The sequence below is a fragment of the Neolamprologus brichardi genome, chromosome 11, assembly GCF_056152115.1.
Source record: "Neolamprologus brichardi isolate AB-2024 chromosome 11, ASM5615211v1, whole genome shotgun sequence".
NCBI classification, from domain to species: Eukaryota; Metazoa; Chordata; class Actinopteri; order Cichliformes; family Cichlidae; genus Neolamprologus; species Neolamprologus brichardi.
Genome location: NC_142114.1, coordinates 19,010,966 through 19,026,712, shown reverse-complemented (window position 1 = coordinate 19,026,712; position 15,747 = coordinate 19,010,966). Strand labels below are relative to the sequence as shown.

The following is a 15,747-nucleotide window of genomic DNA, read 5'->3' as shown; positions in this document are numbered from 1 at the left end:
ACAACAGACCAAACTCAATGTATTTACACAGTCTCTGTGTTATAAAATATGAATAACCCGAGGGAAATAACTGCGATTGTTTAAAAGCTAGTAAAAAGTTTAGAGGGATATCTCAACCACACGAGCCTGCAATTTTTGTTGGTGACCAGCCATAAGCTACAGAGTGATGCGTGATGAGTGAATTGCTTTATATGTGACACCTGAAAACAGCTGCACAAGTCACAAGTCAACTTGAAGCAAATAATCCCATACTGGGGCAAAAATATTGCTAGTCACCATCTGATGACAAACTTTACATCAATTGGACCTGAACCATAGACACAAAAAAAACACAGAGCTTTCTGGATGGGAAAATGAAACTAACGAAGTGCTTAAAGCTACATTCGTTCCGAAGGCCACCAGATGGCAACAGCTGTGGTAGCAAAAAGATTCGTTGTCCTACAGAAGGCCCATAAACCTCTGTAGGACCAGAAGTCACTCAGCAGTGGCTCATTCATACAGAATAAAAACTTAAATCTATCTATGGTCAACCCATGTGTCAAAAAGAAGGATTAGTATCTTGCTCACTGGTTGAGGATCAATCATAAGTCATTAGCCAATGAAAAAGGGGTTTTATAGTCAAACTTTCCTGTTCACATCCAGGCAGAAAAGCTCATCTCAAAGGCTTCAAAAGAGGACTTCACAAACCAGTGGGTGACATCGCGGTCACTGCATCCATCTTTTATACTGTCTATGACCCAAATCTAGCACACTCTTGGATGCGGAAACTATAACACTTTGTTTAGCTTATCGGTGGATACTTTCTATGCTGACGATGTCAGGTTTATATTGTTAACTCCTCTAAGGTCTCTAAAGTGCTCTATGTGACACCTCTAACACAGTGACATCTACAGAAGCCACAGGAAATGTGAACACAGGGATTTGTTAAGCAATATAGATCCAGTGCTGGCAATCCAATTATAACTAAAACTTTCACAAATTAATAGCCAAATATTAGTATTAACCAATTTTGAAAATAGATGGTATTATACAATGTCCATGGCTGATATTTTTCTGTTGTGTCATATGACTTCTGCTCTGGCGAAATGTTAAAAAACAGCATTTTCAAGTGTGAAAAAATAATCTTTTGAAAAATGAAAATAAAAACAAAATGAACATAAGCAAAGAGAAAACAAATCAGTTTAGCAAAATCATCTACTTTCAAATCACTCATCAGAATTTAAATTTACAGAAAAAAATCTTACAGTTAATCTGTTTTCATCCTTAGGTTAGTCTTTCTTTCTTTCTTGTCATTCTAGTTGTTTATTCTACCTCTTATATTAATCACGCTGTTTGTTCAGGTTTTAAATCTTTATATTTTGTATTGTATTTTTTATTATCATTAATTAATTGTGGTCTGTGAAGTATTGTGTAATTACATTACACAAATAAAGTGTATTATCATTATTATTATTGTTGTTCTTGTATCATTAAGGCTATTAGACAAATCTGTAACGGCCAAGAAATTCACAATCGGTTCATTCCTGCAAACAAGTTTACTTCAAAACACCGACATCAGTGAGTCACACGCATGCACGGATCCCACGTTCCCACATACACCTCTGCACTCTGCCTCCACTCACAACTAACCTAAGGGAAAGAGTGTACCTTTGCACAGACCCTGGCTAATTCCTGGGCCAGACGAACACAATAAACCTACTAACATGACGCCTACACTCACGGTGAGGATACTTGCTGGGGGCTAGCTGGAGAAAATGTATGAGACTACAAAGACCCTAGTGTGAGTACGGGTAAAAGCAGTTCACTTAATTTACAGTAACAGCACCTCTAATTCATTTTCTACGCTCTTTCTCTAGCCTGCAGTCATGAGTGTAATATTTTGATTGGCATCTCTCAGCAAGCTGTTGATGCTGCACTTAGGTCTTGTTTCCAAGGCAACATGTATACAAAGCATTACTATTTACCACAAATGCACATGCTAGCAGCTGTAAACCAGACATGAAATGTTACTGAGAACATGCAAATAAAATCTGCTTGACTACATCCACAACATTGATTTGCTGCTCAAGATTTATGTTGCCATTGCTCAAGTTATTACTGTTATTAATGTGATATGGCCAATAACTAAGGTCCCAACACTTGAAGGTAGATTAGCTTTTAATTAGTCACACATGTAGCTTGCTTGAATTCCCACATCATTCTCTTAATGATCTCTTACTGAAGATGAAGCACCTTTAGCCCACATTATTATCTACCTTCAAACCAGTGGTAGCCCCTGTTTAGCTCATTGCCTTTTACTGCATTCTTTGAAGTTTTAAAAATCCCTCTGCTGCTTTTGATCCATTCTTCCCTACTTTCATTTTCCCTCTCATCCTGTGACTGGTCAGGGGATCTAGCTCACTGTTCTCAAAACCTTTAATCTGCTAAACCAACAATCACTGCGTATATGTACAGTATTAGTATAGTATGTGTGTACGCCCACCCGCATGCAACTGCATGCCTGTTACGTAATTTCCCTGGGCCACATCTGATGCTAAAAATGGACGTGCATAAAACTATTGTGACCTAGGGCAGGCCTACTGTATGGAGGTGCTGCAGCACACACAGAATACAGACAGTGAGAGCTGAGCCTGCTGCTTAACAGTTAACCACAAATTTAAGTTTCAGAACCCTTTCCTCAACTAAAAATCCAACTTTGGTATTGTTAAATAATAGATTATTACTAAATTAAGATTTGTACGAATGAAATACTAACTATTTTGCAGTATATACCAAAGGAATCGTATTTAAACGTTTCAATCCTTCTGGATATTTGTAAATTAAAGATAAAAATTGCATTAGGCAATCATTATTTAAACTCTATACTCATGAATAGACAAAATGCTTGTTGTGGTTTTGTCAAGGCAGTTAAATGTACTGGCCACCAGCAGAGCAGTGAAAAGTATCAAAACAGTATTATTTAAAACTTCTAAAATTCCTCAGCTAATTCTCTTTAACGGGATGAACATCAAGGCACACATAATCCTAACTAACCAGGTAGTATAACAATATGATAAGAACAAGGGACTCTACAAAATTCAGATGAAGAAAAGCAACCAGAGCAGCTCTAAAAGAACTTGTAACTGAGAAAGTAGCTGTGTCTGCTGTTCACAAGTTTTAAAAATGAGACCGCTTCTGTGAAGGGCGCTCACCGCAGGAAGCTCCTCCTTTTTCTTTTGTCTTTTAATCCCAGAAGCAGCTTCTTCCACCTTAACAGCAGGCATAAATGACTGCATCTGTATGATGACAGACTGGCAGTGAGCAAAGCGACAACTGCAGAGGGTATATTGGCACCTTTAGCCTTATGACAGACTAGTGACCTGTTCAGGGCGTGCATTGACTCTTACTCAATGACAGCTAGGATAATTTCAAGCCCTCTCTCGTGATCCTGACATGGTAAGCAGTTAAGAATATGGATGAATGGATTAAAATATTAAAAATCTTTCACCATATAAAGTATATTCTATATACTCTTGAGATAGGAATCAGCCACTGTCAACATTTATAAAGACTCACTTAAGCAAAAATAATATAGTGTCAAACCCCAGAGTGTGAAAATATATATACATAGTTATACATATTTCTGGTCATACTAGACAACACTAACTACAAGATAACTGAAAAACTGATGTAGCATAAACCTCTGTAAAGTAGAGAATGTAGTCTATAAGAGCATACCTGCATTGGCAAGAGGCAGTCACATGCACGTGTCTGCTCAGCAGTGCAGCTTAATGTTAATAAAAATAAGGTTTTCCAAGTGGCTGTCTTGCACAACAGTGCTGTTAAAATTATATAAATTGGAATTTTAAAAAAATCACTGTTCTTGAGTAACTGTGATGCTTTTCCAGCATTAATAATTCACTCAAATGTCAACTAACCAACAGCGCAACTATCTAAAAAGTTTGAGTGTATGTTTGGGTCGCTTAAAGAGTGGAGAGTGGTAGACCATATAAGACTGGCTAGCACACACTTATGGACAAACCCCCTGGGAAATGTGTGATGAATCTCTGCGTGTGTGTGTGTGTGTGTGTGTGTGTGTGTGTGTGTGTGTGTGTGTGTGTGTGTGTGTGTGTGTGTGTGTGTGTGTGTGTGTAGCACTGATGGTCATCTCCATCATTAAAGTTTTATCATTCTGCTTTCCTATAAATACCTTTCCAATGATCCAATGTATTATTCAGTTTCTTTTAGGCTGGCCTACACAGACACACAGGCGGAGGACCAGACACACAAAACACACACCTGGAGAGCCCAGAAAAAGCCAGTGTCCTGCAGCGAGGAAGTCTCATGAACATTTAAGAAGGTGGGCAGAAAAAGTCCGATTTCTCTCCAGCCGAGAGCGAAATCCAACACATTTTATTCTGCTCACACATCTTGGGAGAAATTCAGTACTGTGCGTGTGTTTATGTGTACAACATATGTGTTTAACTTGGACTTGACTTTGAGCTCCTTTGAATTTTCAGGCTGATTCATGAAGGTGAACATCAGTCACAACCTATTTCAGATACATTTTGACCGTGACAGACAGTTTTTATATATTACACGAGCCATGTTGGCAGACAGCTGAGCTGTATCTACTTATCTGGTAAATCAGTGGTGTCCAGTGAAAGAAAAAGAGACAGTGTAGGGTGACATGAAGCAGGAGAGAGGAGGAGAAAGCTAATGGAAGTGGAGCTGCCACTGGGGTATTAACCCATGGATTGGTGACACAGAAATGAAAGTGAGAGGGAAGAGAGGATGGTGGGATGGGAGGGTCAATCGATGCCTAAAAAGGTTTTACTCCCCTACAGGGACATGTGCATGTGTGTCTGTTTGAAATGAAAACATTCTCTTTCTCTCTCTCTCCTGGACATACACACACTTTACAGAGTGACCCCATCTGGCTGAAAAGTCATAAGTCAGGCTAAAGAGTGGAATTCAGCAGCAGTCCTTTGATTTAGGGTATATTAGCATTAATGGGTCTAATTTTTGTCTGATACAGTGAATTATTGTGTTTCTAAATCTTGTCCATAAGAGAAAGAAATCAGATTAAACAGAAACTGCTGATAAAAGATAGACAATAGCCTCGTGCCACAAAAAGATCTTGCTACTATTACCGGATACATTTGCCTAGCAATTATGGGGTGTTTGCATGTACACACCTGCAAAAAGCGCGGCTTCTAATGTGAACTATTTGCCTGTGCTCACAGTGTTAACCCTCTCAGGCTCAAATTAAACTTTTTGTTGCTAATGCACAACCAAGTCCTGCAGTGGTACTTCTGAGTAAAAATAATATGTATGTGGGGTAATCAGGTAGTTAGTTTTTAACTGTTGCAAATCGGCAACACCTGCCTCGAGAGGGTTAAAAGAGGAGATTTTAAATCTGAAATATAATTAACAATGCTCACACAGAGGAAATCTTTCTATTAAGAGCAGTTTTTATTCCATTCAAATGCACAATGTTTACCTACGGCTAAACTCTTGCTGTCAAAATACACATAACTTTCCCGCTCACATGCTTACTCTATGATGAGTTGGCTCAAAGTGCAAAATAAGCTCTGACGTACAAAGCAGAACAGGTCTGAACATGGAGGAAGACAGAGAGAGCCAGCAGAGCGAACAGACAGACAGGAGAAAGAGGAAAGACTGGTTGAAAAGAAAACTCTAAATTTGATCTTGCATTCCTTACATGGGGTGAAGGGAAGGAAGGAGAGGCGAGGAAAAAAGAGGGAGGAAGGGGGAAGGGAAAGGTTGGTTGGTAGAGGAGGAGGAGGAGGAGGGTGACAAGAGAGAAAGTTTAACTTGGCGCCAGACAGCATTTCAAAACCCGGCTGACAGCCAACCAAACAGGCATGGGCACACACACACACACACACACACACACACACACACACACACACACACACACACACACACACACACACACACACACACACACACACACACACACACAGCATCAGCACTGCAAGTGGCACAGAAGTCCTTTTGGTGACTTCCCATCATCCAGAATTAGATCAGATATTTGCCCTCTACCCCTGCTCCCTGGGTCCAGCACAGAGGCAGATTCCCAGATAAAAATAGCCAGGGGAACTATTCAAACACTGCTGCCTTTCTGCAGGGAGTGTCTGCTGACTACACTGGACTTAAGAGGTTAGAGAGGGGTTAGGAGCTCTACTCAGCACCTCCCTGAATCAGAGGACAGTGGTACAGTCCAGTCTGTGCCACACTTACACACAAGCTTTTTCACACATTAGAATCAGGCCAAGACATTGTGGAAATCTGCTCTTTCTCAAATGTCGTGCACAGCACGAGGTACTTTCTCACTACTGGAAATACTCTGGTTTGGGCAAAGTTGCTGCCTGGTTAGAGCGTGCAGGAGGCAGGAACCATGGTGCCCACTTCCTCACTGTGAATACACCAGACAGTTACTTGGCACTGTTCTCACGCAGGGACAGTCGGATATGACACGTTGATGATTTCAACCCTCTGCTGTTAAAATATTTTTTTGGCTTCAGAAAGCTGATAAAAAAAATTCTTTAAAATCAGGAAACAAAAGGAACAATCAGTCTAAATGGCATGCATCAAAAATTATTTATACTAATTCCTTTAAAAAAAATGTCCTTTATTCTCTTCTTTATTTATACTCTTCTCTAAAGGTTGGGGATGGGGCTAGGTTATGGTTAGTTGTGGTTATCACTGATGATGACTTAGGGTTTTAAGATCAGGGTATTGACAAGAACTAGGGGCGGGTTAAACGTTTTGTCGAACTCATTTTATAGCTATAATAACATGACATATGTGCAGGTACTCAGGTGGGAGACTGCACTATGTATCAGCAGGTTAGAAAACTGTTTAGTGCCCAATCCCAAAGGGGGTGTGGACAGAGGGCTAGACTAGTCAGAACCAAAAATACTAGTTGGTTATTTTATTAATGTATAATACCAGCTTAGAAGTAACAGCTACCTATTACTTCTAAGATGTCACAATGTCGCCGGTACTAACTCTTCCTCTCTCTCTCTCTGCATGATGGGAAGTTGAAAACAAGCAAGGTGTATAATAAGACAGGCTGACAGCCATATGAACAAGCACAGTTCTGCAGTAGTACTTCGATTTAGAAAATGGGCTTCAATGCATCTGTGAAGATGGCACACAAACACACACCTCTAGAGTTCAACTGTAGCCAGATATATCACTTTAGGTTTTTATGCTTCTGTGACTGAAACGCTAAAAAGACAGAGTTCTCGCACATATGTCAGATGCAGTCTAGACCTACAAATTGGCATTATTCTACATGATGAAAAACAGAGGTTAAAAAACAGCATATTATTGTACATACTTTAGCATACAGTTAAAAGTTGCTGAACACATACATAACTGTTTGAATAAACACATTTACCTTACATGCAAGACCCACATACTACATGAATTCCACATAGTTCTGATTGTTTTAAAGCTGTCCTGTTGTTATGAACCCGCTTGGTATGAAAATTACATTGTGCGCTGACCCCTTTATGTCAAGATGCCCCCAGCAGAACCACTGTTATTGGGGTTAATCTAGATTACCAGTATAGATTACAACACCCCTGAGGCCGAGCCCAACAAAAACAGCAACCAATGGGTGCAGCTCTGTCAACAGAGGATTGCAACAAACTACTCTGTGTTAATGTATGTGTGCAGCAGGCCAGGCAGTTGTGGTGTGGTTAGAGGAGGTAATGGATGAAGGAAGAGGTAGCTAACTGACTAAGTGCTGTCACAGTGTTGACACCTTACACCCTGATTATACTCCAACCAGTGGAGAGGTGACAATACAGGCTCAAACTTAAAGGACAGGTCATTGTATCGCGAGGATCCAAAATAAAACCTCTCATCTGGAAGGATCAGAGGAATAGAGTTACCTGGTTTTCACACAGGCGTGTGTGTGTGTGTGTATGGCATCAGACTCGGCTCAGTTTCAATGGCGCCGCCGTCACCAAAAAGCCGTTACATACACCCACAAGTGCCGCTGTACAAGCTTTGTTCAACAAGTAATACCTTTACTGAGCTGGCCACCCAGAAACCTTCATGTACACACTTCATATTCTTCTACAACAACATGCCATTCTGTACCTTGCACCGAGTCACCTCCACAGCTCCGTAAACTCCCCGTATTACATTACAATGCACATGCATGCACAAACGCAGGCAGCTGCTGAACAGTGCAGGTCAACCCATGCACACCAACACACCCCTCTGCATTCTCAACATGTATTTTGATACCCATTTGAAAAGGGACCCTTGTCTGTGTGTATGTGTGTGTGGATCGATCTGCAGCTAGCTTTAAAATAGAGTACAACTACTCTCATAGAATAACAGACACATAGTATCCTTATGAGGCACTGAAAATATCTCTACATCATCATCACTGTGTTCAGGAGAAGCTTGAAGAGATAGTAAGTGTTGTGTTTTCCCCTCGTGTGTAATGCAACCCAGCCGGCAACTATTAACCTTCTAAGCAGGAATGTGGGAGGTCCAAGAATTCCCATAAAAAGCAGCAGCGAGTACGAGTGTTTGTGTATGTTACACACATGTTCTTCAAAAGTGTTACACTTATCTGTCAACAGTTCATCCCATTCAGACATGCGGACCCACCCCATTACCACCTCTGACCAATAACCAATAAAGCCAATACCAGGGTCATACAGTGACCCCAGCCAGTGATCTCGTAGTAAAACTAGGCTCAGATTGCTACTGCAGACAAACGCACACGGCCTGAAGACACGCTTACTTAAGTTGCAGGGGTTTTCTATATAAACTTAAAGTTTTTTAAGAGTGAAACCAAGATGCAAGAAGTTTTCTTTTTATTGTGCCACTAAAACAAAATAGCAACACTTACAAAAGATATGAAATATTAGAATACTAGATTACCATATTTATAAAGGTGCACTTAAGGAGGGTGTAAAAAATTCACAGGGGTAAAATATTGCACAGAAAGTGTAATCTGTAAGAATCTGTACAATAAAATAAACTGTTTTGGGTTTTCTCCTGGTTCAAAATGGGTCTTTTGAGTGGGGGTGCTGACAAAGCACGTAAGTGATTGGTATATATAATCTCAAGGCAAAAAACACAGTGTTACCTATCTTAAAAGATATCTATGGATCTTCTTGTGATTTCTGACTGTTTGACAAACAAAAAATCTGTTTTATGCTTGATTAAATTAAGCCCACTTTATGCAAGCACTTAAAAATACATTTAACTGCATACCCAAACATAAGATCTGAAACAAATGGTGCCCAGGGTATGTAGTGCCTTTGTGGATTCGCTCTGTCCTCCTCCGCACAGTACAGGACTAGATGGTCAGATGTGAGGTTAATGTGTGGGTCTCTGAGGCGGGGGTGGGTGGGCACGGGGGTAACTGTGCTGAGAGCGGTGCTGGACAGCGGTCAGAGGCGTTCAAACTATCAAGGGTAATGCAGCCTTGTTGGCTGCTGTCTCCCTCTGGTCTCCCTGGTCAAGGGCGGCACAGGACTAATGATGGGGAGGTCCATTAGTGTCGACTGGCTGAGCACATTGTTCCCTTTGGTGAAATTCCTGGCTAAATACAGACATTTGAAGACGACCCCCCCCACCCCCGCGCACGCAGCACACACACACCAGAAGTCATTTTTCAACTACAAAGCATGATATTAAAACTTTTACAATAAAAAAAGAGTGTGACACAGAAGAAGCTGCAAGTGCATTAGAAACATCTTGCTTAGAAAATCAACCTATTACTGATTGTAAAATAAGCAATATAAGCAATACATTAAGCTTGGGACGAACACTTTTTCATACAGAGAGAAGTATGCCAACCATGAGGCGGCATATTTAATGACTAACCTCATATTATGGATGGGTCCGTTTACACGTTTTGTGGGCTGAGGTTTTGCCAACTTTTCTTCATCATTCTCCTGCCATATGATGACATTTGAGCCGCACTTTGAAAGAATATTTAACTCTCTGTGGCACCTCAGTGTTTGCTCGGAACTAAAGGAGCACGTGGACCTGAAAATAGGTATCAATCCCAGCTTTGGCAAATGGATTACAATGAAAGTGTTATTTGTCAGAAGTTCAGAGTAAGTGTTACAATATATGTAACATTGGTGTCTCAATAAACACACAAACCAAAGCTTCCTGATTCTTCTTGGGTTGACAAATTTGACCACACAGATAAAGAATGAAACTGCAGACACTTCCAGTTTATTTTTATTTTACTGAAGTTAGTTTTGAAAGCATAAAATATAGGTCAAGTTATTTATTTATTTATTTATATTTTCTAAAGACTTCTTTTTTAAAATTTTTTTTATGTATTTCAAGGTTCAAGGTTCTTTATTTGTCACATGCATAGTTATACAAGTATAACACACAGTGAAATGTATTTCTGTTCATTTCTTGTGCTGCACAGATACATTAAGGGCTGCATAAAATTTTGGTCCACTATTGTTTTACTAACTTTGGCTTAATAGTTACTAAACTATTTCTAGTTGTAAGTTCACACAATCAAAGTCAATTCTCTGCAGATTTACAAGCCTTTTCACATGAACAATTACAATGATACGACACCTTTGGAAAGTATGCTTCCTGAGCCTGATCACAGTAGGGCTCTGTCCCATAAAGCAGGCTGTAAAACTGTACTGGATAGTAGGAGGTAGTGGTTTTGCTGTGGTCAGCACTGCAAGGGAGTTTTCACAGATAAGGCTAATCGCTGTGCTTATCGTCACAGCGGTAGTTGAGATTGAAAAGCATATGCTAGCAATCACACATGTGAACCCACACAGGGAGGAATGGCGAAATATCCACTCTCAAATCATTGGTCACAAACAGCCCTTTTGTCTCCAGCCCTGCCATATCAAACTCCAGGGAAACAAGGAGAAGAATAAAACAGTCACATTTAAAACTAGTGACAAACAGGTCAAAATGTCCAAATTTACTTCACTTTTCTCTCTCACACACAGACATTTCACAGGCATGCTGAAGTGCGGTCTCTTCGTGTGTCAAAAGCACCTCCAAACTATGAGCTGCTCCCCACCATTATTATCATAAAGAGAGGTCTCCAGCCCCACAAGTCCACACACAATCACTCTCAGGCCCTGCCCCACTCCCACCATTGTCCCACACTCCACTCACACATACACACACGCACAATGGCCACTCCAGAGCCAAGGGTCCCACTATGCAATCCTGTCACACAAGGACACAAACCAGTCCTTATCACATCAGAGAGGAAAACGAATGATAGTGGCTCAAAAGTGGAGGAAAACAGGTGAGATACAAAAGCTAGAGTTCAGATTATGTGGTGAGTGTGCAGATAACATATTAGGGAGTTATTATTGTGTTTCTGTAAGCTCTTATCACCCAAGCTTAATCAATCACTAGCACACCCTCCAAGGGACACACAAAGATAGATTAATGATGTGTGTACATACCACCTCACTGCTGACTAATGCAACCTGAAGAATACTCGGAATGCTTGCAGCCAATCCCCCCAGACTACATCAAGCACTAACAAAGACCAGGTAAACAGCAGTGATTGTGATTAAATGGGGATACTTTCCAAAACAGTAATCCTATCATGTATTCAGCTTAATAAAGTGGGCGTAGAAAACAAAAGCGTAAAGGAAGTGCTGGAGAGAAAAGGACGTAAGCTCTACAGAGGCAGAACTTATCATATGGGACATAAATCCCACATCAAACAGTCCCAGGAATGAATGATTACATTTTTCATCCCACACATTACCCACGGACCGCTGTTGGCTCCTTCCACATCCAACAAAAGAGTTAAGGGTTAAAGCGCCAATCACGAACGGCAGCAACAACAGGAGATCAGACAGATCAAGAGAGCGGCACAGATTAGCCAGTTCAATAATTCAACTATTTAAAGGTGCTGTTATAGGATCAGATTTGCTGTTACATAATGACTTTGAGATGACGTGCATATAATTATAAACTACGGCTGAAATGATTAATCAGCAGTATGAATCAAATTTGTGAAATCTGTGATGAATCTCATGAGGAACAGACAACTTTTTCAAATTTTAAGCAATGCAAAATCTTAATGTTGAGCTTATTATGAAAAAGAAATTGTAGTCTTTTGATTTTTCACCTTAGGAACATTATTCTATTTAAATAACGATTCTTTTTTTTTAATTTCCTCAAGCTTAAAGACATCTATTGTTTATCATATAGGTTAAAAAAACTGGAGTAAAATGCAAAGACTTCTGTTATGTAAGGTAACACAGACAGTTTGCCTTAACTACATGCACAACAGTAATGTTTACATGTGCAGCCAACCTCCTAAAGCAAAAAAACAACAAAACAAAACACAGATATTTGCTCAAAATGTTAACAAAATTAAGAAAATATGAGTGGTCATTTACAGACTGCCTCACCATCGGTGCACTCAAATGCAAAATAACACTGGTGGGATGTCTGTGTATGCTTTGGATCATGTCATGCAAAAGAGCCACAGTTAACCTTTTGCTGAACAGATAGCAAACACAAACACACACAAGCAGCATACATCAAACCTATAACCTAAACCCAATCAATTTTTACTGCCTTCCCACATGTGCTCAGGCTATCTGCTGCCACACAAGCATGCATTTCCTTGTCATAAAAGGGCTACTTGTGGTGGGATGTGGTGTGATGTCACGGCAGCCTACTCAGGCTGCTGCAGGGAGTGTGTTTTTTTGAGTGAACGTGTGTGTGTGTGTGTGTGTGTGTGTGTAGGAATGTAGAGGGTAAAGGGGCTGATGGTGGGGGAAGGGGTCCCGAGTGGGAAGTGTCCTGCACTGCTTGACATGCCCCCACGCCAAATGCTTAGAAAGTCACCACATTGTTCTGGCAGCAGAGCACACTTATTAAAGATGCAGATACAGGCTTATTATTAAAATTATTTAATAATAAGTGTTTGTTTCTAAAGCTTGGACAAGGCATCAGATTATTTGCTTACTATTTGTAAGTTATGAGACTACTCAGGCTCTAGTTCCTTGTTATTGCTGTCTTTTCAGTCTATTTGGTGTGGGCATTTTGATTTAAGCATAACAATACTAAAATAAAAATCGTGCAAAACGCTAAACACTGCAGTATAATTGACTGAGATATACTTTCAGATGTTATCCACTCTCGCTTGAACCTCAAATCTCTTCACTTTTGCTGAAACAAATAAGTAGCTTTGTGACTTGGAGAAAGAATAGTTTAAGGCACACATTTTATGGCTAGCCCTCAAATAATAAAATGCATAGATAGCACACGAGTGTACTTCCACTTCCTCTTTTGTGCAGAGAAAAAAAAAATCACTGGCTTCAATAGAGAAAGGGAGCAACAAGAACAAACTTATGCAAGCATTTCAGGAATTAGACAAACAGACACCCATACAGACCTCAGCTGACTGCTGGGAATCCCCCCCCCCCCCCCCCCCCAACACACACACACACTCCTCACTTCAAACACCGTGGCAGACCTGACAATGCTCCTTACTGAGTTAATATCACGTTGCTACGAGCATACCTGCCTTCATCCAATCACCTGAACACTGCTCCCTCATCATCTCGTAGAGATTGTGCTTCTAGGATTTTTACTGAGCTCTCTGAAAGTTTCTGGATGGAGAAATCAGGTTGTCTGGGTGACACGGAGGATGTCGCTTTCACCACTGTACAGTAGTTTAACCACTTCCTCTTAAAACTGGAGTACAGTACTAACCTGGACCAGATTGCTATTACTTATCAAGCGAAACCACTGGCTGCTGCGCCGCTCGTGAGAAACGAGTCAAATCAACAGGTTTTCATTTGTGGCTTTCAGGCTGGAAGCGGGTGGTTAACTGTCTTGCCTTGTTAGTCAATCAGCTATGTGCCGGTAGTTACTGTGGAGCTTTGCAGACTACAGCCTCTAGAAGTAAAAAAGAGAAATAAAAAAAATAACCGTAATAGGGGGAGAGGCGAAAGCTTACCAGTATCTCCAGGTGTTTTCATTCTTTCCGCTTTAGCTCTTCGGCAGGACAGCTAAAGTTTGCTGAACTGGGAAAATTCCACAAAGCTGCTTGTGGAAAGAAAAGTCAGTCTTTCGGCCTCTTCCTCCCGCTCTGCTTTCCAATCTCGTGAAGAACTCGTTGAAGATACGAGGCAAACTTTTACAGCTTCAGCTCCAGCGGCTCTCTCTATTCGTTAAGCCGCCGCCGGGCACTCTCTCCCCCCCAACTTCTATCTCTCAGTGCGGTCCTAAACCAGCTATCTCACAAGTAGGACTCGCTTTATGCCCGCACCTCGTCGGTCCTCTCGTCCCGTAACTCGCAGCCTCAAATCTGCTCAAGTTGCTCAAGAAAGACGGTCAACCGTCCCGACTCGAGCCAGGCGAAAAGTGTCGTTGTCTTCTCTTCCAACAACTTCTTTCGCTAACTGTCCGGTAGCTGTTTACTCCGTCTCAACCGCATCTTCGTCGCTGTTTGACATCTCTGCGCCGCGAACCCGCCTTACTTCTCTGACAGAAATTAACGTTAAAAAGGAACCTCTCTTTCTTCACGGACTTTTTCAGTCTTCCACTCACTCTCGCACCACTCGGCGCTCACTCTCTCCTCCCCCCGTGCCTCTCTCCGTCCTCGGAGTGTCGTGTTTCGCTCGTTCTCTTCTTTAGCGGGGCCCGCCCACACTGACGGGGGACGAGGAGGGAGGGAGGGGAGGGGGGGCAAACGTGGCGAGTCACGCCCCCACTCACCACGAGCCGGGACCCGGGCTGGCGTCACTGCAGCACGCGGCGTTGCCTGGGAGACCGTTACAGCGCGCCGCTGCCGTGGTGACTTCACGTCGAATCGTGCTGATAGAGAGAGGCGCGAGAGCGGCTCGACTCGCAGCGTTCATTTACGTCAGTCAGGTATCAATTAGGCCTCTTCCTATGAGGATAGTCACACTTATTAAAGTAGAAAAACAACAAGAAAACGTCAATTAGTGATTAATACTGACATCAGGGGGCATATACTCATCTTTTTTCGCATGTTTTACGAAGTGAAACAAATTTTAAATCAGCGGTGGCTAACATATTCAGAAAAATACAGCAAAAACAAGTTATGTACAGACACACTCGAATCTCATCTGCTTATTATTACTTCCATGGAGAATACAGCCTATCTATAAGATAACTCAGTCACTACTTTTCACCTCCTCATAGCACAATACCTGTACTTGTGGTTACATTTCCACTTATTAAGCTCCTTATTGTATTATATTTAGTTTATCTGTATTTGTATTTTCGTTTCAATTCAGTTCATTCTTGTGTGCAATTTTACTTTTTTTTTTAAATTTAAGATAACTAAGTTTATTTACTGATGGTGTGACAAAAAGTTTTGTGAGGCATTAATATAGTATATTATATCTACAAGAACATTTAATTGAGGGGAAAGGTTTGCATAATTGAAACGAGTATTATACACAGGTAATTAAAAAGGCATACAAAAGATGGAACCTTTATGAAGGTGTTGCTCTGTGTTCCACAAAATTTTGAGTATATAGCCATCCATCTCCCGGTGTGGGTGGGGTTTGGAGCCTATCCTAGTTGCCACAGGGTACACACTGGACAGGTAGCACAGGTAGCCACATACAAGTTACTTCTTCACTGTGGGAGGAAACCAACAATGCATTAGAGTAGAGAACCAATGCAAACTCCAACCAGAAGGCTGGAACCAGGTGGCTCTAACCACCACACCACTGTTGCCTTCTTAAAGTATAT

At 41.1% G+C, this 15,747-nt stretch overlaps 1 protein-coding gene across 1 annotated transcript in view; it reads right to left on the bottom strand.

The window, feature by feature from the left end:
* Nucleotides 1-14,670, bottom strand: part of erfl3 (Ets2 repressor factor like 3) — a 61,905-nt gene extending 47,235 nt beyond the window's left edge. The window contains exon 1 of the mRNA XM_006802803.3: nucleotides 13,979-14,670. Coding sequence (XP_006802866.1) covers nucleotides 13,979-14,000 — 22 coding nt within the window. The 5' untranslated portion in view covers nucleotides 14,001-14,670. The remainder of the gene's footprint in view (nucleotides 1-13,978) is intronic.
* Nucleotides 14,671-15,747: the final 1,077 nt, after the last annotated feature.